Consider the following 24,827-nt stretch of genomic DNA (forward strand, 5'->3'; position numbering starts at 1 on the left):
ACTTTTGATTCTCGCATGGGAGCCGACCTGAAAAATCGTTGGACGTGAGAACAGAGCTCACTTATAACTCGCACTAAAAATATTCAGGCAGGTTCTGATTTCAGCCTTTTCAGGTTTCTGAATTTTTCAGAATTTATGAACGTTTTCTTTTGGGAATTTTAGGTTTTATACTTGCAAAATTTTAGGTTATATAAAAATTGTCACTTTATGGTGAGGATAAAATACAATTAATGCACAGATTATTTATTATTATTATTGTCTTCATTACCACTTTATAAGTAATAACTATATAATATATAATTATATATTCATATGTATAATTGCATAAATAACTAACTGGCTTGAGTCAGTTTCTTCTAGTTTTATATAAAAACTGAAAGACCTAACCCAAAGCCAGAATATATTTTGCATCTTCAAAATCCAAACAAAACACCATTAAAACCCAAGAAAACCTCAAGTTTTGGTTTGGTTTGGTTCTTTTTTTTTAATTCAATACAGGCTCGATATGTCTAATTTTTTACCCACCCCTACTTAGAGTAGATGTTGAAACTCCAATGTAATTTTTATCTAAAATACCTTTATTAGTAATCTCTCTTATTGTCAATGTCTCTCTTCCAGCATCATCCTCATTCTCTTGAGGAATATTTTTCCAACAATATTAACTCCATCACAAAGATAAGTATTTTTCTTGCAACCCTTCATGATTTATCACTTTGTGTATAAAAACTTCAGAATCCTAGGGTATCCTTAATTTGAGCAAATAAAGGAAGAAGATATAAATTCAAGAAGATTTTTCATCATGTCTGGCAATCAACCCTTCATGAAGTATTTATTTTTTGGGTATTTGGTCAAATCCTATACGTGGTGTAATAGTTTTCTTTTAATTACAAAAACATAATTATATTCTTCTAAACTTGTGAAATATCTTACCAATTTTGATCCAGTTGGCAATTCATGTGGTTTCACAGTCATCCAGTCTCTTCTTTCAAAATTGAAATCATTCTGTGAAAAACAAACATCATTGGTAAGTCGTACAAGAAACTTAACATAGCAATACAAATAGATATTCAAGTCGGCAAACGATTCCACTACATAAAGAAAATGAAAGAGAAGAATATACTTTTGTAATAATTACTTGAGAAGTGTTTCTGTAGCCATTCCTAACCAAATTAATCCAAACAGGGCATTTTTAAATTGCATTCAATCTAAACTAGTTTCGTCAAATTGCAAAAACAATCTCCTCTCTCCAAGCAAAGAGCTTTTTTCCATGACTCAGTGCAAGCAAATCAAACAAATGCCGGAACAACTTTGAGGTCACCAAGGTTTAGAATGGGCAGCAGCACAATTCTACCCCAAAGTTAACATTTTTGGAATAATTTAGAAGAACATTGGCAGCCATTGGAGACTATTTCAAAACTTTTTTTTTTACTTTGGAAGTCGATCCTTCCATCGATCAAACATCAGTAAAACGAAAAGAACAGACGACGGAATTATCAATCTATCGATTTTTCATTTTCCGAACATCATTCGAAGACTCAACAGACATGAAGCAGAAGGAAGAACCAGATCCGGAAGTGAATGATCGCCGGATTCATCCCTTATCACGGATCGTCAACAACACAACCCACAACAAAAACGAAATCTAACGTTATTACTAATTGCGGCGGAGGGGATGAAGTTCGTCTACGAGAGCTGGCCGCAGTCGGCGATGACGACGGGCTTCTTGGTGGCACCGCTCTGGGATCCGACCTCCTCGATCCCCTTCACCACGTCCAGCCCCTCAACGACGTGGCCGAAGACCACGTGCTTACCGTCGAGCCACGCAGTCTTTTCGGTGCAGATGAAGAACTGCGAACCGTTGGTGTTCTTCCCAGCGTTGGCCATGGAGAGAACACCGGGGCCGGTGTGCTTCTTCACGAAGTTCTCGTCGGCAAACTTCTCGCCGTAGATGGACTCGCCGCCGGTGCCATTGCCGCGAGTGAAGTCGCCGCCTTGGCACATGAATCCAGGGATCACGCGGTGGAAGCTCGAGCCCTTGTAGTGTAGCTGCTTCCCAGACCGCCCCACCCCTTTCTCGCCGGTACACAGCGCTCGGAAGTTCTCCGCCGTCTTCGGCACCACGTCGGAAAACAGCTCCATCACGATCCTACCTGCCCGAACGCCGCCGACGGTCATGTCAAAGAACACACGAGGGTTCGCCATCGTCGTCTCAAAAACAGGAGGCGCTGTTCTGATCGGTTCTCACTTGTATTTTTCAGTTGATTAGGGCTCATCATTTATAAAGGCGGCGAGGGCGAACGACTGGACGGAGATATTCTTTAGAAAATATCTGGTCCGTTGAAATGATACGCGTGTCAACATCTTAAGCATCGTAGGGTTTGAAAGGCCGGGAGGAGTCATTACCGCACGATGCCGCTGATTGGCGCAAGCACGTGATTATCACGTGATTCGAGCATAATCGCCTGGCCTTATTTGTGGTTCTTATAAAATAAAACAAATGGGCAAATTAAAGGTTAAAATCAAAAGTCGTCTCATTTATAAAATTATCATGTGAACAGCTTATTAAAGTAATGAACTATCTAAAATACTCTTAATTATTTAATCAATCAGGGGTATTGATCCGGCAGTAAGAATGGGGGACCCACTTCCTGAAGGGTCTTAGCTTGAGAACCGATGAAGGACTGACTAAGCGGTTAATGGCCGAGCCGATCAGCCGGGTTGGTCCGAGCGGAGTTAGAGATAACTCATCCATGGGGTTGGGTGTCCGACGCCAAGGCAGGAGGATCGAAGGGCCGACCAGGAGCCCGAACGGCAGGGGCCAAAGAGCCGAGCGGGCAACCTGCCCGGACAAAATAAGGGCGAGGGGACAAAAAGGTGGCCGAGCGGCCTATGCGCTCGGCTCGGGATATGGGATATCGGTAGAAGCATGTCTGATGATTAGGTCGTACACAAGATCGCACGATGGAGGATCTTGCCGTCACATCATGGAAAGGTTGATACAGTAGCAGTATGGCCTCGGGGACGCCTTTTCTGACGGATCCATATCTGGGCATGGCCCTTCTGACAGACCCATGCCTGGGCATGGTCAAATGCAGGTGATTGCTTTGATTGGCGCGCCCAGGCTTCTTCGAGGGGTCTATATAAGGCCTCAATTTCTTCACCGGAGGTATGCACGTCTTCATCTTGAGGCCACCTTTTTGTCATTCCTCGCCTGACTTGAGCGTCGGAGGACCGTCGCCGGGACACCCCTCCCGGCTCGGTTTTGTTGTAGGTTCGCCGGAGCACTAGAGGATCCAGCAGAGAGCGCCACGTGCCTAGCGTCCACTGACTCTTGGTTCGGACAGGATCAAATTGGCGCCGTCTGTGGGAACGCTCCTGCATCCGATCGGAGACAATGGACGAGGCTGGACGACAACACACGGTGACGCTTTCAACAGAAGAACTCGAGGCTCTGGTCGAGATGAGGGCCGCCAAACTCATGGAGCAAAAACAAAAAGCATCCGCCGAGCGGGCGGAGCAACAAGCAACATCTGCGTCTGGCGGCCTCCAACCACCGTCGCATTCCATCGGGCCTTGTTTCGCACCCCTGAAGCCATACCAGCCCGAAGAGATAGAGGATCTTCCTCAGATGAAATGCCAAGGCGGGATGACAGGAAGGGGAAAGCTCCCCGAGCGGACTCCTCCCCCGAGCGGATCAATCGCCAATTTTCGGAGGTTATCCTACGAGACCCAAGCACTACGTGCCTCCGACGATCGGCGAATACAATGGAACAACGGACCCGGATGATCATCTGGGTAAGTTCGATAATACAGCCACGCTCCATCAGTACACAGATGGAGTAAAGTGTAGAGTTTTCCTTACCACCCTCTCGGGATCGGCTCAACGGTGGTTTCGAAGGTTGCCGGACGGATCCATCACGAGCTTCAAGGAATTCCGAACGGCCTTCCTCCACCACTTCGCCAGTAGTCGGCGTTATCAAAAGACAAGTGTCAGCTTATTCGCCATCAAGCAAGAGCCGAGAGAATCGCTTCGAGGCTATATTCAGCGATTCAACCAAGTGGCGATGGATATCCCAACGGCCACATCGGAGACGATGATGAATGCCTTCACGCAAGGCCTTGTGGATGGGGACTTCTTCCGGTCGCTCATCCGAAAGCCGCCCCGAGATTATGATCACATGCTACATCGGGCCAACGAATATATAAATGTGGAAGAAGCGCAAGCCGCTCGGAAAAAGGAAACTCCAGCCGAGCGCGCACCTGTTCATGCCGAGCGGAAGCAGCACACCGCTCAGCAGCCACCCAGAGGACCGAGGGCCGAAGCAATTCGATCCCCTCACGTCAGATCGCACGTACAAGAAGTGGCTGCCGCTCGGCCCAAGCCAAAGAAGAGGTGGACCTCTATGTTCTGCAAATTCCACCAGACGGATACGCACAACACGAGGGATTGCCGAAGCCTTCCCTTTGTGTCTAATCCTGTTCCCAGGAAAGCCGAACGACGGTCGCCTCCCATCGACAGGAGACGTAGGACTCATGAAGTTGACCGGACCCGCACCGAGGGACGACACCAGCAGACACCCGATCGGCACCGATCCCCGAGGCAGGAGAATCGCCGGGCGTCCAGAGAACGGTCACGACCGTCCGCTCGGGAGGAGGAAAATAGGAGCAATACTTCCCGGGGCGAGATCAACGTTATTGCTGGTGGGCCGACCGGAGGAGATTCCAACCGAGCTAGAAAGGCGGGCGTCCGTCAGCTGCAGATCCACGCGGTCGGCTGCAGCCAAGAGCACCGTCGTTAAAAATCGAGAGCCGCGCCGATCGGCTATAAACATCCGTGCCGACGAGCACCGTCGTTAAAAATCGAGAGCCGCGCCGATCGGCTATAAACATCCGTGCCGACGAGCACCGTCGTTAAAAATCGAGAGCCGCGCCGATCGGCTATAAACATCCGTGCCGACGAGCACCGTCGTTAAAAATCGAGAGCCGCGCCGATCGGCTATAAACATCCGCGCCGACGAGCACCGTCGGTAAAGATCGAGCCGGCCCGGCGACTATAACATCCGCCGACGAGCACCGTCGTTAAAGATCGAGAGCCGCGCCGATCGGCTATAAACATCCGCGCCGACGAGCACCGTCGTTAAAGATCGAGAGCCGCGCCGATCGGCTATAAACATCCGCGCCGACGAGCACCGTCGTTAAAGATCGAGAGCCGCGCCGCGACGAGCACCGTCGTTAAAGATCGAGAGCCGCGCCGATCGGCTATAAACATCCGCGCCGACGAGCACCGTCGTTAAAGATCGAGAGCCGCGCCGATCGGATATAAACATCCGCGCCGACGAGCACCGTCGTTAAAGATCGAGAGCCGCGCCGATCGGCTATAAACATCCGCGCCGACGAGCACCGTCGTTAAAGATCGAGAGCCGCGCCGATCGGCTATAAACATCCGCGCCGACGAGCACCGTCGTTAAAGATCGAGAGCCGCGCCGATCGGCTATAAACATCCGCGCCGACGAGCACCGTCGTTAAAGATCGAGAGCCGCGTCGATCGGCTATAAACATCCGCGCCGACGAGCACCGTCGTTAAAGATCGAGAGCCGCGCCGATCGGCTATAAACATCCCGAGCGGAAGAACGAATATCAAAGTAAGACCGTGGAAACTACAAATATTAAAAAATTCGGGCCCGATTGGGAGTTGGTCCTTCGATACTCGGCTTTGTGGACTTCACGCAGGCAGGATACGTGCAAAGTGAGTAGGCTACCTCGCTCGGACCCTATGCAATGTGCCAAGCCGATCGGACGCGTGAAGGAGAACCCTTAAGAGCGGGACTGACTCTAAGTATCAACGTTAAGCAAACAGAAGAATATTATGGACAATGAGTAGGAAAACAAAGGAGCAGCGTTTCTTTAGAAGAAGAATTATGCCGAACGGCACGCACAAAAATTTTACATCCGCCGAGCGGATGAAATACAGAAGGTACTCGAAATAACCCGCCTCACTCAGGGTCTTCAAAGCTGAAGAAGGCGTCAGGAATATCATCAATCATGGCCGCCAGGTCGGAAGCGGGAATATGCATTCCCTCGGGAAGGTGGCCCCCTTTCTTCAAGTATGTCACGGTGACCTTGACCGCTTCGGCGAAAGTGGAAGAGACGTTGCCACCGAATTTTAGGCCGAACCTCTCCGAGTGGAGGTATTCCTGGCGCGCGACTGCTAGGCGACTCGGCTCACCCTCTTTATATTTTCTGAGTGCCGCTCGGGAAGCGGTTAAGGTGTCTTGAACAGCCTTCAAGTCCACCTCGGCCTTTGTGTGCTCTGCCGAACGGATCTCTCGCTCGGTATTCAGCTCGGCCTCTAGCTTCTTAGACTGCTGATCTAGGGCCTGGACTTCGACTTTCATTTTATCCAGATCAGCAATCGCTCGCCTCTTCCGGCCACTGGCGCGCTTCACGTCCCCGTCCCGCTTCTTCACCAAGTCTTCGAGTTGGGCCACCTCCGCAGCCAGATCGGCAGCCTTCTTCTGTTCGGCCTCGAGGGTTTGTTTCTCCCGCTCGGCCGACGGACCCCCCGACAATTGAAGTTTTTCCAGGAGACCCTCCAGCTCGGCTAGCTGACGGCTAGTGGCGATTTGCTCAGCCCAGCGCTGTAAAGGAAATAATGAAATCAGGAATCAAATAGTGGCATGGAACAGGAAGAAAAATGAATACCTGAGTGGCCTGCTGCATGTTGTTGTCGCCAAGCTGCTTGGGCGTCATGAGGGCCGCTTGAATCTGCGCGTCCTCAAAAAGCTTGGCAAGCGGACCCGTCAAGGTTATTTCGTGAACGGGGCTTGAGGGCCGATCGGCGGACAGTAAATATTCCTCCGATGGGAATCGGAGGGTGGTCTTGATGGTTGGGTGGCCGGCCGGCGCTTCTTCAGCTGCGGTCGCCTGGCCAGAGGACTCCCCTATGGTGGAAGTTTCGCCCAACCGATGTAAGCGGCGACGAGTCCGGGGAGGAGAGTCGGTGGGCTGCGCAGGAGGCGATGTCACAGGAGTCCCGATCTGCGACGGCGTGCGATCGGGCGAAGTTACGCCGATCGGCTCATGTGGTTCCCCCTCTTGGGGTGGCGGAGGACCGGAGTCTCTTCGACGTTTTCGCCGAAGTTCTAGCGGTGGATCCCCGGACGGGGGAATTCCCAGCTCGGCGGGAGCCGAGGAAACAGGATCCGCCTCAACCTCCGTTGAAGCGGATGGGGCAGCATCTGTTTCAGGGGCGGACTGCGCCCCCCCTCTCCCGCATCTGCCGGGCGGCTGGGGATGAGACCCCGCTCGGCGAGCTCCTTTTTGGTGGCCGCCTCGATCTCCACGGCCTTCAGTTTCAGATGAGCGGTAGCTTTGGAGCGCCACATGACTTCAGCTGCAATAGAAGAAATTAAAATCAGTTAGATAAAAAAGGTGAAGGGAGTAAAGAGTCTCTTACCCATACGGTAGGGAAGATTGGCCCGAACGGGAGATAACCCAAAAATATATAACACCCCCTTGAGCAGCAACTGGTCGATCTTGTATCGCTGACCAGACAACCAGTTCGCTGCATGAAGATAGGCTGGATTGCTTCTGAACTTGCCGAGCTCCGGCTGAGTCGGCACAGCGGTCTGCCACCTAGTTCGGAATGCTGGCCGCTCAGGAAGTCGGATATAAAAGAAAAACTCCTTCCAGTGTTTGTTGGAGGTCGGCATGTTATCAAAAAATTTAAAGCCTATTCTACTTTGGAAAATGAAAGTGCCCGGCTCGGATTGTTTGGGGTAGAAGAAGAAGTGGAATATTTTGGGGTCAAGAGGGATACTGTGCAGCTTGAAGAGGACGACCACCCCGCTCAGCAGCCTAAAGGAATTCGGCACAAGTTGGCCGAGCGGGATGCGAAAATAGTTACAAACCTCTACAATAAAGGGATGGGTAGGAAATCTAAGGCCACCTTGGAATTGGTCGAAAAAGAAATAGATTGTGCCGATCGGCGGATCATGCGGTCGGTCAGTCGGGTCGGCTATAATTATTTCATAGTTGTTGGGAATCCCATACGTCCGAGCAAGGCGCCGAGCACCCTCCTCATCAAACCGACTCTCCATGGTCATATACCAGGGACCGTGAACGTTGGTGGCGGGTTCAGAGGAACTTGCCATCTCGGAGGGGCAAGAGGATAGCCAGAAATCGAAAGAAGGGGAGCGAAAGAGGCGAAATGGGCAGGGAAAACCTAGTAAGTGAAGAAAGAAGACTCACTGAGAAGGAAACGGGCGGAAAAGATCACCGGGGAAAAGGTAGCAGCCGGAAACTGGGACTGGATCGTCGGAGGCTACAGCGGCAGGGGAGGCAGACGGAGGAAGCACGAGCAAGCATGCGGCGAAGAGAGAAGATGGAGGCTTTATACTGCCGAGGTTGGTTGGCCTCCGCCGTCGGATGCAGGTCACGAAAGACGAGGCCCTCATCCGACCGTCTATTTCAAAGCAATCGCGTCCCATCGTACTAAGCATCGCCGCCACGTGAGAAGAGCCACGTGGCGCCTTGCCACTAGGCGCAATTAATGCGCGTCATACCGCGCATGCTGCGACTTAATGGGAAGGATTTGCGCGATTTTCGAGAAGATTTAAGCAAGCAAACGTCCACGTTGAACAACAAGGCATCCGAAACGAAGAGCCGAGCGGCTGAATCCGGCATAAGGGCCGAACGGCTAAAAGGAAGATTATGGAAGCGGCGACCGCCCGCTCGGACACATATAGTCCAGTCAGTCGGACTCACTGCCTCCTTCGACTAGACTTGAAGGGAAGGCAAGTGATCCGGCAGTAAGAATGGGGGACCCACTTCCTGAAGGGTCTTAGCTTGAGAACCGATGAAGGGCTGACTAAGCGGTTAATGGCCGAGCCGATCAGCCGGGTTGGTCCGAGCGGAGTTAGAGATAACCCATCCATGGGGTTGGGTGTCCGACACCAAGGCAGGAGGATCGAAGGGCCGACCGGGAGCCCGAACGGCAGGGGCCAAAGAGCCGAGCGGGCAACCCGCCCGGACAAAATAAGGGCGAGGGGACAAAAAGGTGGCCGAGCGGCCTATGCGCTCGGCTCGGGATATGGGATATCGGTAGAAGCATGTCTGATGATTAGGCCGTACACAAGATCGCACGATGGAGGATCTTGCCGTCACATCATGGAAAGGTTGATACAGTAGCAGTATGGCCTCGGGGACGCCTTTTCTGACGGATCCATATCTGGGCATGGCCCTTCTGACAGACCCATGCCTGGGCATGGTCAAATGCAGGTGATTGCTTTGATTGGCGCGCCCAGGCTTCTTCGAGGGGTCTATATAAGGCCTCAATTTCTTCACCGGAAGTATGCACGTCTTCATCTTGAGGCCACCTTTTTGTCATTCCTCGCCTGACTTGAGCGTCGGAGGACCGTCGCCGGGACACCCCTCCCGGCTCGGTTTTGTTGCAGGTTCGCCGGAGCACTCGAGGATCCAGCAGAGAGCGCCACGTGCCTAGCGTCCACTGACTCTTGGTTCGGACAGGATCAGGTATAAAAGTTAACAACTAATTTCTACCATAATCATTTTGTATATTGTAATTTCATTTTTCTGAATAATAATCTAATTAAAATAATAATTTAACTAGTAAAGCAAACGATGGAGACTCTAGAATATTACTATATTTTAAATGAATATTTTTTTGGTCATGATCATCCATGTGAAAGTTAGGATGTAACTTCTATAATATGTAGAAGTTAATTGTTAGATTGTATAATGATTATTTTATATTATTTTAATTTTACTTTGAATAATAACTTAATTAAAATAATATTCAATATTAAAATTAAATATCCTCTCAACCAAATATTTATAGATTTCACCTATCAAATATCTTATTCTCAAATATCTCGAATTATATAATAAAATATTTTAATAAAATAATCATTATCTTTTATGGGGCTCACTTGCATACCACCACCTATCATAAAATCACCAAACATAAAATTATGCATGATGTTTTTTATTCATCTCTCAAAATATCCCCACAATAAAAAATATTTAGGGGGAATATTTGAAAAAAATATCTCCTCAAAATATCCCATTAAAGATGCCCTAACATATCATTTCTATAACATGCAGTAATTACTTACTAATTTCTACACGTTACTGATATTAGACAATAACTTTTATACCTTTTAAAATTACGTACTAGCTTCTATATATTGTAAAATCCACCTGCAACTTCTACAACAATACTAAATTCATAAATATTTTTGATATAAAATTATAAAAGGGATGACCGTTTAACTTCTTTTAGAAAAAGAGACACTAATGCCACGTTTCACTTAATTTAAAACGCCTTTCTAATTGTAGCCATTTAAACATGCTGAAGCAATTTTTAATGTATAATTAATTAGGAAAAAAATACTTTTTATCTTAAAAAACAATTATTTTATCTTCTCAAAAATCCGATAGGAATCAGTTTACAAACTAAAACTAAAATTGGAGAGAGATTTGATTTTGTTAGTTGTAATTTAGGTAATTTAGATAAACCACCTTATGAATAAAGATATTAAAATAGAAAAGTAATATCAAATTTGAAGTCAATCTTGTCTTTTTTTTTAAAAAAAAAAAATATCCATTTATTGGTTCAGCGAAAAATAATAATTTTGAATTCGAATTGATTTTTCGCTAATTTAATTTGGTATGATTTGATGAATTTTTAGCATTCTAATTTAAAAAAAAAAATCATAACATCTTCCCTCATTTTTTATCTAAAACTATAGCAATTTTAACTCAACAAAAATTAAAGCACGACGAAAACGGAAGAGTACGATACTGCTAGTTGTGGTAGAGAGCGAAGACGACGATGCCGTTCATCTATCAGAGCTGACCGCAGTCGGCGATGACGACGGGCTTCTTGGTGGAGCCGCTCTGGGAACCGACCGCCTCAACCGCCTTCACCACGTCCATCCCCTCCACGATGCGGCCGAAAACCACGTGCTTGCCGTCGAGCCACGCAGTCTTTTCGGTGCAGATGAAGAACTGCGAACCGTTGGTGTTCTTCCCGGCGTTGGTGCAGATGAAGCATTTACGGCACCGAAAACTCTTTACGGTTTCGATGAGCATTATGGTCTTTTCTTTTTCCTGGAGTCCGTCGACTGCAGCAACACTAGCCTGTTCATTCAAATTTTCTGCCAAGCGATGGTGTAAATCCTCAGCTGGGTTCCCAGTTGCTAGTTCTTGTGAGACTTTACATTTGCGGGTGATGAGGAAGCATTAGCAATAAGTTGCCGATGTTGACGAACCAAAATTGGGTGATAGGATCCGCCTTGCATCTGTACAGAAAGGGGAGGAGAGAGAACTGAAGTCCGAGCACTTTGGACAGGAGGAGCAGAGGAGTCATGTATCCGCTCATTCTGTGGCACTCCGATAGCTGCAGGAGGGCAGTAGTTAGCATAATGAGCTTGCCAGAGCTGTTGCTGCTGGTATTGTTGTAGCTGTATATTGCTGATGGTGTTGTCTATTTGGTGTCTATAGAATTGATTTCCGATAAAATGCGGTACTTGTAGTTGCACCTGGATACAAAAAACAAAAAAAAAAAAACAGTTAAGTTCCAGAAACCTCATCCTGAATTCCCAATTATGTAGTTAAGTATCCTGAAAAGTTAATCAACTAATGATCAAGTCAAAAAAGAAGGAAATGAATGCAAAATGACTTAATAGACAATGATCTTTTTTTTACCTGTTGAGCGGCTACAGGTACTAGCTTTTCTGAGTAAGGTAGAGGATAGGGAAAATTAGGGAAAGGAAATGGCACAAGGGAATGATGTGGATGGGTATGCAAATAGGGGGAATGAAGCTGAGCGGCAGACTTGGCTCCATCGACAGGACTTACAGTATCACCACCGGCTGACAATGAGAGAAAGTCGTAGGCCTGAAAAACAAAGCTGAAATCTATTAGGTAAAGTACATCTAAAATAAGAACAACGATAGCCAGAAATTACCTGTTTTTGCTTGGCATCTACTAGGCCAGAATATTGGTGGGTTTGCATCAAGCTACTATTACAGAAAATTCCATTTCTTTCTTCGTTCTTATTCCTCTCCAGTACAGAAATAGAAGCAGAAGCCCTGCCACTCAATCCGCTTTGTGAGCTAACTCTCACATTGTTTGCTGGTCCACATGATTTTGTATCCTCACTTTGCTTAGATTCATCACAAGTCAACAAAAGTTTCCTCTGTCTCTCCTTATCCTGATAGCATTTGATATTATGTCCTATGAATACATGAATGGCACACTTCTTCCACGTCGACATTGCAGTAAGAGGAACCTGCAGCGAGAGAAACTACATATCTGCATAAAAATTCAAGACTAGGAACTAATGAAAAGAAAGAATCGCAGAAATGACTAGTATTTTGGAAGTGGCAAGATTAGACAATCCAAATAAACATTTGCCAGGACCGAAGTATGAAAACTACAAAAATAAAGCATTCAGAAAAATGACAATACACAAAAAAGATAGTCTAGCTTCTCCTGAAGAGAAAAAAGAAGAAGAAAAAAAACAAAGAAAGCCAGACAAGTAAGAAAACTACATATCTATTCAGTATAACTTTCAAAAGTTTATACAATTGCAAGGTGTCAGTTAAACCAGTATAAGCCATTGAAAAAAAAAAATTTAGCCATCAAATGGATAAGTTCAAACTAAGTTATGGAGGTTTAAAATACAAAGGAATCTATAGAAAATTGTCTTTCTTAAGCATGCATTTATTACCTTCTCAGTTGGAAGTTCAATTACTCTAGAAGAAAGTCCAGTGATACTACTCACAGGACCAGGCCAGACAGTAGAATTGCTTGATTGCTGGATGTTTGATGGAGTTGCTGTAAATTGCATTAGGAAGTTATTATCAATTGAATCATAGATCAAACTAATTAAAACTTAAAACATACTCAATTATTTATGTTATAATGTTATTGGGAATCAATTCACTACCTACATCATGCGCACACTTTACAATACTTCCATTGTCACACTCAACTTGCTGAACTTCATTTCTCAGGGTAGTAGATTTGACACATCCATTCTAAACATAATTAAGACAAATTAGTGCATTTCACAAGGAAAAAACATCTTAACTCAGAGAATAAGTATTACTTGCTGCACTTCATATTTGCATGAAGAGTGGGTTTCAGTAGCATCAGCCTGACCCGGTTGTATTACTCGATCCCCAAATTTTTTTTTAAAAAAAGGTGAATTAAATGTTATGCGTTGTCAACCAAACATTATGCACAAGAACATAGCACAGATGGAAAAATCAACCTATCTTCAGTACAGCAACGAAGTAGGGCTCCTGGATGGCTGGAAAATTTCATAAATGCTGTGGAAGGAGTATTTTCTGGGGGTTCATTTTCAGTCAAAATGAGTTCAGGAGTTATATTCAAATCAGAATCAACAGTTTCTCTTTGGCCAACTTCCATGGACTGCTCAGGAGCATGCACTTCATTTTTTGCATCTTCTAATGGTTTCTCCATGCAAGAAGAGGTATTTTCATTGGGCAGGGATTGATGCAAAAGATTTTTATCCACTTTCGAACCTGTTCAATCAGATACGATGCAAAAAATATTCCAAGAGAGAAAAAAAAAGAATGTACAAAAGTTGTAAGATTCACCTTTTGAACAATTAGCCAAGTAAACCTGGTGTCTATCCAGTGCTTTACTGTCTTCCTTATATGCAATTTGCTCACCTATCGGTAGCATTCTGGATAGTTCATACAAAGCCTCAATAACAAGCTCTTCATCCTTTGTAAATGCTTCAAGCAGCTACAGAAAAAAGAAAATAAGGATGAGATATACCACTAATTATAAGTTGTAAGCAAAAAAATTCTACCACTATAAACTGACCCCATTCTGCTTCCCTTCCCTTCCGCCACTGTTTGGTAACCCCTGAAGTCTATTAGAAGTTCGATAGTGTTTCTTCTTAGCATTTGGTATCGTGAGAGATAAGGGCCCTCTGCTGCGTTTATTCATAGCTGAAGCGAAGAAAAAAAGATGACGAACTAGTGTAAATTAACCTGAAATAATATAAGCAAAACATTCATGCATAAAGACACAAGCTATATAACCATGTCATGTTTGGTAATATTTCACGAAAGGAAAGGCAAATAGTTGCAGAAAGGTTCTGAGAAACTAAAAAACTTCAAATGACAATAGAAATTGGCTGAAAAATGATTTCTATATGATTCTTAAGTTAATAACCAGAGATAAGCATTAGAAGTGACAAACAAACAAAATTAGAAAATGTTGCTAATCAAGCCCAAACTTTCAAGTATTCTGGTTCCACAACACTTGCAAAGCATGTGGACAATTTCACAATGAGTTTGGATTGCAATGGAATACAATGTAAAATGGACTCCATGTTGATTATGAAGAGTATGATCATGACAATTTGACTGAAACCAAAATTTAGTGCTACCATCTGCGCATCTCCTCAATAGCATCTCTCACAAAGAGGGCTCTCTTGATACATCATTTACATTCATAGTGTCAATATAAAACTCGCTGATACACTTTTATATGGTTCTCTATATCAAGCAGCCTTGCCCCCGGGGCAGGGTTGAGTTGGCTAATGCGGAACAAAGTTGCTATCATAGGGCAAGGGTTCAAATCTCGGCAAAATCGAGGGAAAAAAAACCCTCCTCTGCATTGGCCAACTACAGCTTCCTAATTTACCTCCTCACAGATGGTCGTGGGGCAGTTCGTGTGGGGCCGTTAGGGTGGCAGATTCCACCTTTTTGCTACCATCTATATCAAGCGGCCTTGAGCAATTAGCATACCTGGACTGGAACAAATTAACTATCAACCTATGGTGCCTTCTAAACATATCTATGTTTTATTTACTTGGTGATCTAGCAATGAAATTTTTTTCAGCTGCGCATCTAATCAAGCTGTCTTATTCAGTTTCTGTTATTTAACCATTGATTTTTTCTATGGATAGGATTGGAATAAGAGTGCAGTCAAGCCTATCATTACTTTTCTTTGTTCTTTTGTTCCTGAACTTGGGACATATCTGCCCCTCTTTTTCTACCGTTTCATGCTCCTCTGGAATCATATTTTTTTGATATGGTCGTGTGATCCAAAAAAGGCATAATTTTCACAACATATTACCTAAAGATAACTGTTGCGCACACTTTTCTTCTTCCGACAACAATAAAGCAACAATAAAAAAAATAGCAAATTCATACCCGATCTCAGTTTCCTTGGAACAAGGGCAAGATCAACAGCATCATTCTCCTCAGCAACCTTTTGAAGCAAAACAATCAGCTAAATAAACACAACTTAATCAGCGCAAAAGGCAAAAAAGGATCAAACCTTTCCACGCAGCCTTTCTTTCTGTCTACTAGGTAGACTAGTGATAGAAATGGGATTAAGCATTGGTTGGAAAGAACCTAGACCCACTTCTTCAGACTCACTGCTGCCTGTGTCGCCAGAGGCATCCTTATTGCTTGCTTTCCACCTGGAAGCACTAACCATTTCCTTCTTCCGCCTATCCATAGGCACACTACCATCCACTCCATCTCCCAAACTGCAATCACCGTAATCATTTGAAACTGCAAATATGTAACAAAACTTAAATAAATTAGGCATAAAAGATACCCATCATACGAATGAAGGAGGGTGAGAGCATGGAAGAGGACAAAGATAAACAATCTAGCACACACAATGTGTGTCACAGTGGTAAACACAAGACAAAACAGTTCCTTGTTATTATTAATTTATTTAAATAACAACAGCTAGGTCCCTCCCCGAGTAAATTGGATGAGGGACCGAGGGCAATCCAGGGAACTCCAAAGGGAAAGCGTACAAGGTACCGGCTGGAGAAGAAGGGCCCATTGGCTGCTGTCGCGCTGCGGGCGAGGACCGATTAGCCATGCTTCTTCCACGCATCAAACCTCGCTATCCCTCCCTGTCCTTTGATTCATCCATGATCAGACGGCTAGATCTTCTTCGTTCAAACCTCGTCTCGCACTATGGATGACCCAAGCCTACGAGAAGAGATTTTTAGCATCCTTCTGTTTGCCACTTTGTAGATATGCCTTCAAGAAACTAGACAGTCATATTTAAGACAGAGAGAGAAAAACTTTGTAGGGTAAATAAAAACAGAATATTGGCTGTCAAAAGCTACTTCTTTTTCTTATTTTTGAACTAAAAGAGAAATTTTTATTTGAGATTAATCGAAGAGTTCGAATTTGGCGAGACAACCAAAACCTGGAACGTGTAATATGCTACTATAATCGAAAAATTAGGAAACAAAGATTGAGAAGGAAGGGGAAAAAGGATAAGGGAGATGGAGACAAAAAAAAAACAAAGATAAGCAACAAAGAGGAAAGGAGGAAGTTTTGCCCCGGACATTTATGGGATCATTCAAAAAAATACGAAGCTGGAAGATGAGCACGATGAACAAAAAAACAAACAACAAAAACCACCGAACTCCGACCTAAACCTCCATCATTGTCACCATAGAATGAAGTCCTTAGCCGTACAATTAGGTCAGAAGAAAAAAAGCCGACAAATCCGAAGAGTTCCTTCGCAAAGTTCCTAACCACGTTCTCCTCAAGATTACTCAAACCAAAATCAACTCCATTTCCCAAGAAACAAACGATTAAAAAGAAGACAAATGCGACTATCGAGACTCATTCGTCAAGATTCAGCATATCCATTTTCCACGCAGAAAAACTCGGACAAATAAAGGGTAAAACGCAAGAAAACTGAGAGCAGAAAGTACCAAAGACGCTTTCTCGAATCCAACGCCGACCACAAGAAACGAAGATTCTCGCTCGGTTTCTCGATTCCGGTCCTCAATCCGATTCCATCGAAGCGATGCAAAGGGACAGACAGATCGAAGCTTCTCCTCCCTCTTCACCAACAACAACAGCGGCCCGATGCTTCTCCAACGGCCCCTCTCTGCCTTGTCTCTCGCTCCACTTTATCCCCGTTTCTTAATCCCCCTTCCTCTCCCGTTAGAAGCATCTTTAAGAAATTAAATGAAACAGTCAGAAGCATCTTTAAATCTTACGCTTCTCCCCCGTTTCCATCCGTCAGAAACGCTTCTTCCTTCCTCCCTTCGTGCGCTACTTACTCTCGCCTCGCATTCGTTTTTCTTTTGTCTCATCGAAATCGGTGGCGGTGGGGGAGAAAGGAAAGGAGGAGAGTAGAGCGATGGGAGCGGGGTCGAAGCGGCCGATCAACACCGTGGTGGGATGGGTGACGCGGCAGCCGCCCAAGGTCAGGGCTTGCCTCTGCGTCGTCGTCAGCATCGCCGCGCTCGTCTTCCTTGGCCTCGTAGTTCATAACCACGACAACCTCTTCGTCGCCGCCGAAGCTGCTCACGCCGTCGGCATCTCCGTCCTCATCTATAAGCTGGTTAAGGAGCGGACTTGCGCCGGTGCGTCGTTCCTTGCCTTTCTGTTTTGGCTGCTTGCCCTTCTTTCATTTCTCGCTTATTCGATGGGTTATTTAGTGTCGTTTTACCTCTTTTTTATTTTTTATTTTTTTTCCTTCCGAATTTATTCGACGTCCGACGAGATACCTACAACCCGTTGATTTACGATCAACTGAGAAGAGTTAATAGAGATGCATTTTGCTAGTTTTCAATTTCCACTGTTTATTTTATTGTGGAAAAGATGTCAAGCTTTTGCTTGTAGCCAAGATACCTGTGCATTTGTGGATAGTTGTTAGTCATGCACATCCATCTTTCTTTATCACACTGAACTGGGAGATGGGAACCTAATGCGCACTATACTCCAAAATTAAATTAATTCTAGCCTTGTTTTCAATGTTTACCATTTGTTTATAATTCTAGTTTGCTTATTTCAACATCTACATTTTCAATCTCCAACTAATTATTTTGACGTTCAATTTTCACAATGCAGGGCTTTCGCTTAAGTCTCAATATTTAACAGCTTTATTTTTAGCTGTAAGACTATATTGCAGCTTTATTTTGGAAAATGACATACATACAGTGCTAGATACTGCAACACTTGCAACTACTCTTTGGGTAATTTACATGATTCAATATAAATTAAAATCAAGCTACATGGAAGACAAGGACAATTTTGCAATTTACTATGTGGTAAGATTCTGAAAGAGAATAATTGATCTAGAAATTTTTAACTTTCAGTTGATTATTTCTTGACTATGTGTTGTTAAATTTAGAGAAGTAATAGAGCATGTTTAGATCACCAACTTTTTAACTTGTCATTGTTAAGGCTTTGATCTGTTCATACACATTAAAAGCATTTCAAGTATTTTTCCTGAGACGATCTTGGAATTGTTTTGGAGTTGAATCTTTATTGTTCACTCATGTTCTCTGTTTTGTTTCGAAATTATCTTGAAACATACCATGAATGTTTACAATAACCTAAAGTTGTATTAAAGACTAGCTGACAAGATATTACCGTCTTAAATTCCTAACTCTTCCTCATTTTATTTGCTTCCCACTTTATATTGATTTAACAGCAACAACATTCAGGAGCATTGAGCTAAGATCTTAGTTTTTTTTTTGAATGATAACGTGGTTAAACTCTAAATAGACGGAAGGGAACACCTCATTTATTCAATGTCTTAGAATGGAGATAATCATATGCATTATACTGAAAGTTCAATCTTCCTATTAAAAATTGAGATAAATGCCATTAGTTCTGCTTTTTTGTCATTAATTTTGTAGTTGAAGATATGAGATATCCACAAGTTCAATGTTCCTTTTGCACAAGTACTGCACAAAAAACTTTTCGTTGCTACTTTTTAGTAACTAACACACACTATATGTAGAATTGCAGTAGTTGCAGATGTTTCCAAAAAATTCACTTTACACAGTACAAAACTAAGATAACTTTGTTCTTTTCTTCAAATATCTAGTTGATATTGTGAAAATTTGTCATGGAGAAGTTACCATCTTTCATACATATTGTCCTTAGATGATATTTTCTCTGATATATTCTTTTTTCCTTGTAGATTGTTCCTTCTGTCCTGTTAGCTGTTGTAGTTCATCCTTCAACGGCCCATTTTATTTTTAATAGGATTTTCTGGGCATTTTGTGTTTATGTGGAGGCTGTTTCAGTGTTGCCACAGTTACGTCTTATGCAAAACACTCAGGTATAAGTTGAAAACTGATAGCATTGCTCTCGTATCAACTTTTCCTTTTAATAATTCAACCTAATGGCTGCCAGATTGTTGAGTCATTCACAGCTCACTATGTATTTGCATTGGGGGTTGCAAGATTCCTGAGCTGTGCACACTGGGTCCTAAAGGTGCCACTATCTGTTTCTCTGCTAAGTTTTACCAATGTCTGAACCATTTCACTTGAACCTTTTATTTTAATCTTAGTCACATTGATTTGATTCAAGTAAGATGCCAGTATTATCTGCTTAACCTTCTCGGCAAAATCCTTCTGACATAATCCGATTCTTCAGGTTGTGGATACTCGTGGAGGCTTGCTGACTGCTATGGGACATGGTTTGTGGCCACCTATGGTTCTTATTGCTGAGATTGTTCAGACCTTTATCTTGGCAGATTTTTGTTACTATTACGTGAAGAGGTAAGTATTTAAGTTTCGAATTCGATTGCCCAAGGATTAGTTTTTGAGTTTCTTATCCCATTTCCCTCCCTCTTTTCATCTCTGCTGCAGTGTATTTGGTGGCCAGTTGGTGTTGAGGCTTCCTTCTGGTGTGGTATGATCTTCCAAAGAAGCAATTCAAATTCCAGATGATTTTTTTTCATACTTGTCATGTTATAGAGAATTTATTTCAACATTTACCATAATAATTCCTACTTCAAAAATAATTATCCTGGTTATTTAAGTAGGAAAAAAAATTCCTTTCCTCTAGAACATTTTAATACATAGAAAGCTTGTATTTCCTTCAAGAATCAAGTCTTAATATTAAGCTTTGATTCTAAATTATCTAATTGGAATTTGATACTTTGACAATATCATTCATTTGCTAAGTACATTGTTGTTTTTGTTTAAGTTTCATTTTAAATCTATGTTTCACAAATGTTTGTACATTTTGGTCTAATTTAACTTGAACAGTTTGTAAAATTTTTAAAGACTTATAAATTTGTATCTGACAAATATGCATGTCAAAAACTACAATAGAGTTCTATATTACTTAATCATTCAAACACCCGTTAAGGTCTATTTTTTCATTAAAAGTTTAAAACATGTTTAAAAAATTATTGTTTTAGAAAAGTGACATAATTTATCTTCATTAATAAAGCAATTTGATTGTTGGAGAAAGTTTATGTTTTTTTTATGGAGCTACGAGTTTACGAAAGATAATTTTTATTATAATTATTTAGATAATTTCTATTTAAAATTATTTAAATAGTATATTCCAACTATTCTTTTGACACTGCAGAAACTATTTTTCCTTTAACTGGGTATTTAACCATCAACTATTTTAGTTTTATGTTTATTTTTATTTTTTTAGTTGGTAAGTATTCAGTTTATATAGATTAATTTTAAATTGATATAGTGAACAGTTGTTCAATCTAATATTCTTAAATCAACAATAATCTCTGGACAACTAATTTATCTTGTAAAATCATACTATAAAATATATTAACAAATCTAAAACTTTTAAAATTAATTTTTGTGGCGTAATAATTAGAAAGTAGCATTTAAACTTGTATAATTTTAGTTTGTTTTGTTGATACGCTAAAATCAAAATTAATTTCAAAATCTTGAAATAAAAAATCAATTCAAATTTTCTATCCTCATATCCCGTATCCTCAGACATATATGATAATCTCATGATATACATTATATTCTTAAGATGTGATATAATCCATCCAATCAATAAATTATATTCTTAAGATGTGATATAATCCATTCGATCAATAAGTGGAATAGAGTGGACATCAGATCTGGGAAGATAAGATTGGAGCTGATGAAAAATAAGTATAAAATGTTGATTTCCATTAACTTCTTTGGAAATTTTAAAATGCTTATATATTTATAATTCATATAAATAAAAAAGTAATATTTATAATCGTTAAAGAATCAATATCCTGCTGCACACCGCCACCTGTGCACGACAACCGTGGGCGAGTTTGTGTGGGCGGTGTGCTTTATTTTTAACATTAGTTACAAATACTTTAATTAAAATATAGTAGTTAAAATGACTATAGGAAAAAATTGGAATAAGAATATTTTTAAAATAAAAATAGAATTAGTACTTTTTAATAATTTTAAAAATAAAGAGAGCCCTTTAATTTATTTTCTCCAAAATATAAACATTTCTATTAAATTTGTATAAAACATTATATATGATTAATTATCAACTTAATGCTGGATGATTTAGTTGGTGGATTTAAAAATAAGAAAATAAAATGATAGTTGATCCTGTCCGAAAGCTGAATCAACGGACGTTGGACACGTGGCGCTCTCCGGTTGCTGACGTAGATCTTCGACCGCTTGTATAAACTTCCAGCGAACCTGTAAAAAATTCGACCCGGGAAAGGGTTCCCGGCGACGACCCTCCGACGCTCAAGTCAGAAAGATGAACAGTAAGAAAGTGGCTCCAGGGATCCTTGATTGCATACCTCCGGTGAAGTCTAATGGCCTTTATATATAGAGCCACGGGAACTTGGTGCACACAAACCGAGGTGTACATGTGTCATATCCCATACCGCAGCATGTGCTTGTCAGAAGAGCATGTCTGACTCCATACCGCTACAGTCTGAGCGTCTTCTTGATGGGACAGCAGAACATTCGATCGCACCATACTGAGTATGGTCTGGTCTTCGAACATGCCTGTTGTCAGCAATAGGAGTCACTGAGATGACGTTCACACTGTCCTCTACTCTTTGACTTCCTCTTCTCGGATCGACCATCAAGCCGCTCGGCCAGAGCATTCGTCTCTGGTCCTGCATAGGTGGTCGTCCGTTCGGGAAGGTTGAGGGTCGTCCGTCCGCTCGGCTCGTGTCGTCCGAGACCCTGGTCGAGCAGGCAAACGGCTCGGCCTTCAGTCGTGCGTTGCATCGCGGCCGGGCTGATTATCCGCTCGGCCATATGGAAATATGGGCTCCCGGCCAGATGGTTGTCCCTTCGAGTAGGGGTCATTGCCTGGTAATCGGCATGTCCCGCCTGCTCTTCGAGTCAATGGGGTTGACTCCCCTTTGACTGCCGTCCTCCACGTGTCGCTGGACTTTCCCTTATGAGGACCCCCCGGTCTTACCACCGGATCATTTGCCTCCCTCTCAAGTCTAGTCGAAGGAGGCGCATAGTCCGACTGACTGGACGCCCGTAGTGCCGAGCGGCGCATCCAAGAAACCATCCTCCGTTTCTCCTCGTCAATCGCTTCTCATCCCACCTCTCTTGCGTTTTACAAGGGATTTCTCACGAAGTATTTTGTATAGCTAGTCCGCTCGGCTGAATATATCTCGTTTCGCAAATGAGATTTTCGTCAGATGTTTACGGGGTACTCTTGGTAACCCGCCCGCTTGCACACTTGGTCCGCCGGACTCGCTTAGTTGAATACATGCATGGCTTTAACTGGAATGACCGATAAACAGCATTACTTCCGCCCGGAGGGTTTATAGTCGTCGGTCTGACTCTCAATATTTAACGTCGGAGCTCGACGGTCTTCCGGCCGGAGGGTTTCTAGTCGCCGACGCGACTCAATTTTTAACGTCGGAGCTCGACGGTCTTCCGGCCGGAGGGTTTATAGTCGCCAGCGCGACTCTCGATTTTTAACGTCGGAGCTCGACGGTCTTCCGGCCGGAGGGTTTATAGTCGCCGGCTCGACTCTCGATTTTTAACGTCGGAGCTCGACGGTCTTTCGGCCGGAGGGTTTATAGTCGCCGGCTCGACTCTCGATTTTTAACGTCGGAGCTCGACGGTCTTCCGCTCGGATGATTTATAGTCGCCGGCTCGACTCTCGATTTTTAACGTCGGATCTCGACGGTCTTCCGCTCGGATGATTTATAGACGTCGGCTAACGTCGGAGCTCGACAGTCTTCCAGGCGGCGGATTTATAGACGTCGTTTCGTCTATCGATTTTTAACGTCGGAGCTCGACGGTCTTCCGGTCGGCGGATTTATAGACGCCGTTTCGTCTCTCGATTTTTAACGTCGGAGCTCGACGGTCTTCCGCTCGGAGGGTTTATAGACGCCGGCTCGTCTCCCGATTTTTAACGTCGGAACTCGACGGTCTTCCGCTCGGAGGGTTTATAGACGCCGGCTCGTCTCCCGATTTTTAACGTCGGAACTCGACGGTCTTCCGCTCGGAGGGTTTATAGACACCGGCTCGTCTCCCGATTTTTAACGTCGGAGTTCGACGGTCTTCCCCTCGGAGGGTTTATAGACGCCGGCTCGTCTCTCGATTTTTAACGTCGGAGTTCGACGGAGGGTTTATAGACGGTCGGCTCGTCTCTCGATTTTAACGTCGGAGTTCGACGGTCTTCCGCTCGGAGGGTTTATAGACGCCGGCTCGTCTCTTGATCTTTAACGACGGTGCTCGACGGTCTTCCGCTCGGAGGGTTTATAGACGCCGGCTCGTCTCTCGATTTTTAACGTCGGAGCTCGACGGTCTTCCGCTCGGAGGGTTTATAGACGCCGGCTCGTCTCTCGATTTTTAACGTCGGAGCTCGACGGTCTTTCGCTCGGAGGGTTTATAGATGCCGGCTCGTCTCTCGATTTTTAACGTCGGAGCTCGACGATCTTCCGCTCGGAGGGTTTATAGACGCCGGCTCGTCTCTCGATTTTTAACGTCGGAGCTCGACGGCCTGTAAGGCTAATTTGAACATTGTCGTTCAGCGAAGCTATTCGTCATTCTTTAATCATTTTTGCTGCCTGCATTACAAGTACATAGGCGACCAAAACGTATGCAAAACTACATCAGCGCACCTCTTACCCAGCTCGGTACGGCTGGAGATGATTCGCGCTCCATGGTCGATCCAGCTGCCGCCCGTCTTCATCCTCCAAATAATAAGCGCCCGAGCGGAGCTTTTCGATGATTTTGAAGGGGCTTGCCCAGGGAGCCTCTAGTTTGCCGACGTCGCCGACCGGCTTTACTTTCTTCCAAACAAGGTCGCCAACCTGGAATGATCTGGGGATTACGCACCGATTGTAGTTTTCCTTCATCCGTTGCCGGTACGCCATCAGCCGGACGAACGCCTTGGCTCGCTCCTCGTCGACCAAATCCAGCTCCATGTTCCTCCGTTCGGCGTTGCCATCATCATAGTTCTGGATCCGGACGGACTCGACGTCGACTTCAACAGGAATCACCGCTTCGCCGCCGTACACCAGATGGAAAGGCGTGACGCCCGTTCCTTCCTTTGGGGTCGTGCGGATGGCCCATAAAACGCCAGACACTTCATCCACCCAGCTTCCTCCCAAATGGTCGAGCCTAGCGCGCAAAATACGAAGAATTTCCCGGTTGACTACTTCAGCTTGACCATTGCTTTGGGGATATGCCACGGACGTGAAGTGTTGCTCGATGCCATAGCTTTTGCACTAATCTTCGAGCAATTTTCCTGTGAATTGCCGCCCGTTGTCAGAAACAAGTCGACGGGGGATGCCGAACCGGCAGATAATATGTTGCCAGATAAACTTCTTGACCATCTGCTCGGTGATCTTGGCTAGCGGCTCGGCCTCCACCCACTTGGAAAAATTATCGACTGCCACCAGTAGAAATTTCCGCTGCCCGGTCGCCATAGGAAACGGACCCACAATATCCATTCCCCATTGGTCGAATGGACAGGACACAGTAGCTGCTTTCATTTCCTCCGCCGGTCGGTGTGAGAAGTTATGATACTTTTGGCAAGAAAGACACGTCGATACGGTCC

The 24,827-nt window shown here is 44.1% G+C and overlaps 4 protein-coding genes across 8 annotated transcripts; 1 reads left to right on the forward strand and 3 right to left on the reverse strand.

Moving 5' to 3' along the window:
* Positions 1–1,490: 1,490 nt before the first annotated feature.
* Positions 1,491–2,253, reverse strand: LOC122002881 (peptidyl-prolyl cis-trans isomerase-like). The gene has a single exon (XM_042558252.1). The coding sequence runs from the start codon at positions 2,200–2,202 to the stop codon at positions 1,684–1,686; it is 519 nt and encodes a 172-aa protein (XP_042414186.1). The 5' UTR covers positions 2,203–2,253; the 3' UTR covers positions 1,491–1,683.
* Positions 2,254–10,696: 8,443 nt separating this feature from the next.
* Positions 10,697–11,220, reverse strand: LOC122002882 (peptidyl-prolyl cis-trans isomerase-like). Its single transcript, XM_042558253.1, has one exon. The coding sequence runs from the start codon at positions 11,113–11,115 to the stop codon at positions 10,870–10,872; it is 246 nt and encodes an 81-aa protein (XP_042414187.1). The 5' UTR covers positions 11,116–11,220; the 3' UTR covers positions 10,697–10,869.
* LOC122002878 lies at positions 10,697–17,020 on the reverse strand. Of its 5 annotated transcripts, none has more exons than XM_042558249.1 (13): positions 16,766–17,020; positions 15,852–16,025; positions 15,352–15,565; positions 15,225–15,282; positions 13,885–14,012; positions 13,653–13,803; positions 13,304–13,577; positions 13,139–13,211; positions 12,977–13,067; positions 12,758–12,864; positions 11,993–12,316; positions 11,731–11,922; positions 10,697–11,564 (listed from the first exon to the last, which is right to left on the reverse strand). In XM_042558249.1, the coding sequence occupies exons 3-13, from the start codon at positions 15,532–15,534 to the stop codon at positions 11,223–11,225; spliced, it is 1,923 nt and encodes a 640-aa protein (XP_042414183.1). In that variant the 5' UTR covers positions 15,535–15,565; positions 15,852–16,025; positions 16,766–17,020; the 3' UTR covers positions 10,697–11,222. The 5 variants fall into 5 exon arrangements, with proteins under 5 accessions (XP_042414183.1, XP_042414180.1, XP_042414181.1 ...); XM_042558246.1 differs by having other exon boundaries at positions 15,352–15,590; XM_042558247.1 differs by having other exon boundaries at positions 15,845–16,025.
* A 179-nt stretch (positions 17,021–17,199) lies between these two features.
* Positions 17,200–19,879, forward strand: LOC122002879 (ER lumen protein-retaining receptor erd-2.2-like). Its single transcript, XM_042558251.1, has 6 exons — positions 17,200–17,425; positions 17,913–18,112; positions 18,994–19,134; positions 19,209–19,289; positions 19,452–19,576; positions 19,667–19,879. Exons 1-6 carry the CDS (start codon positions 17,200–17,202, stop codon positions 19,713–19,715), a joined length of 822 nt encoding a protein of 273 aa, XP_042414185.1. The 3' UTR covers positions 19,716–19,879.
* Positions 19,880–24,827: the final 4,948 nt, after the last annotated feature.

This window comes from Zingiber officinale, chromosome 7A, assembly GCF_018446385.1.
Source record: "Zingiber officinale cultivar Zhangliang chromosome 7A, Zo_v1.1, whole genome shotgun sequence".
Taxonomy (NCBI): Eukaryota; Viridiplantae; Streptophyta; class Magnoliopsida; order Zingiberales; family Zingiberaceae; genus Zingiber; species Zingiber officinale.

Coding starts and splice junctions, on each gene's coding strand:
- LOC122002882 (XM_042558253.1), bottom strand. CDS start 11,115: ATGCTCATCGAAACCGTAAAGAGTTTTCGGTGCCGTAAATGCTTCATC.
- LOC122002879 (XM_042558251.1), top strand. CDS start 17,200: ATGGGAGCGGGGTCGAAGCGGCCGATCAACACCGTGGTGGGATGGGTG. Junction 19,290..19,451: donor GTGCACACTGGGTCCTAAAG/GTGCCACTATCT, acceptor CCGATTCTTCAG/GTTGTGGATACTCGTGGAGG. Junction 19,577..19,666: donor TGTTACTATTACGTGAAGAG/GTAAGTATTTAA, acceptor TCTCTGCTGCAG/TGTATTTGGTGGCCAGTTGG.
- LOC122002881 (XM_042558252.1), bottom strand. CDS start 2,202: ATGGCGAACCCTCGTGTGTTCTTTGACATGACCGTCGGCGGCGTTCGG.
- LOC122002878 (XM_042558246.1), bottom strand. CDS start 15,927: ATGCGTGGAAGAAGCATGGCTAATCGGTCCTCGCCCGCAGCGCGACAG. Junction 11,923..11,992: donor TAGATGCCAAGCAAAAACAG/GTAATTTCTGGC, acceptor TTTGTTTTTCAG/GCCTACGACTTTCTCTCATT. Junction 11,565..11,730: donor TACCTGTAGCCGCTCAACAG/GTAAAAAAAAGA, acceptor TTTTGTATCCAG/GTGCAACTACAAGTACCGCA.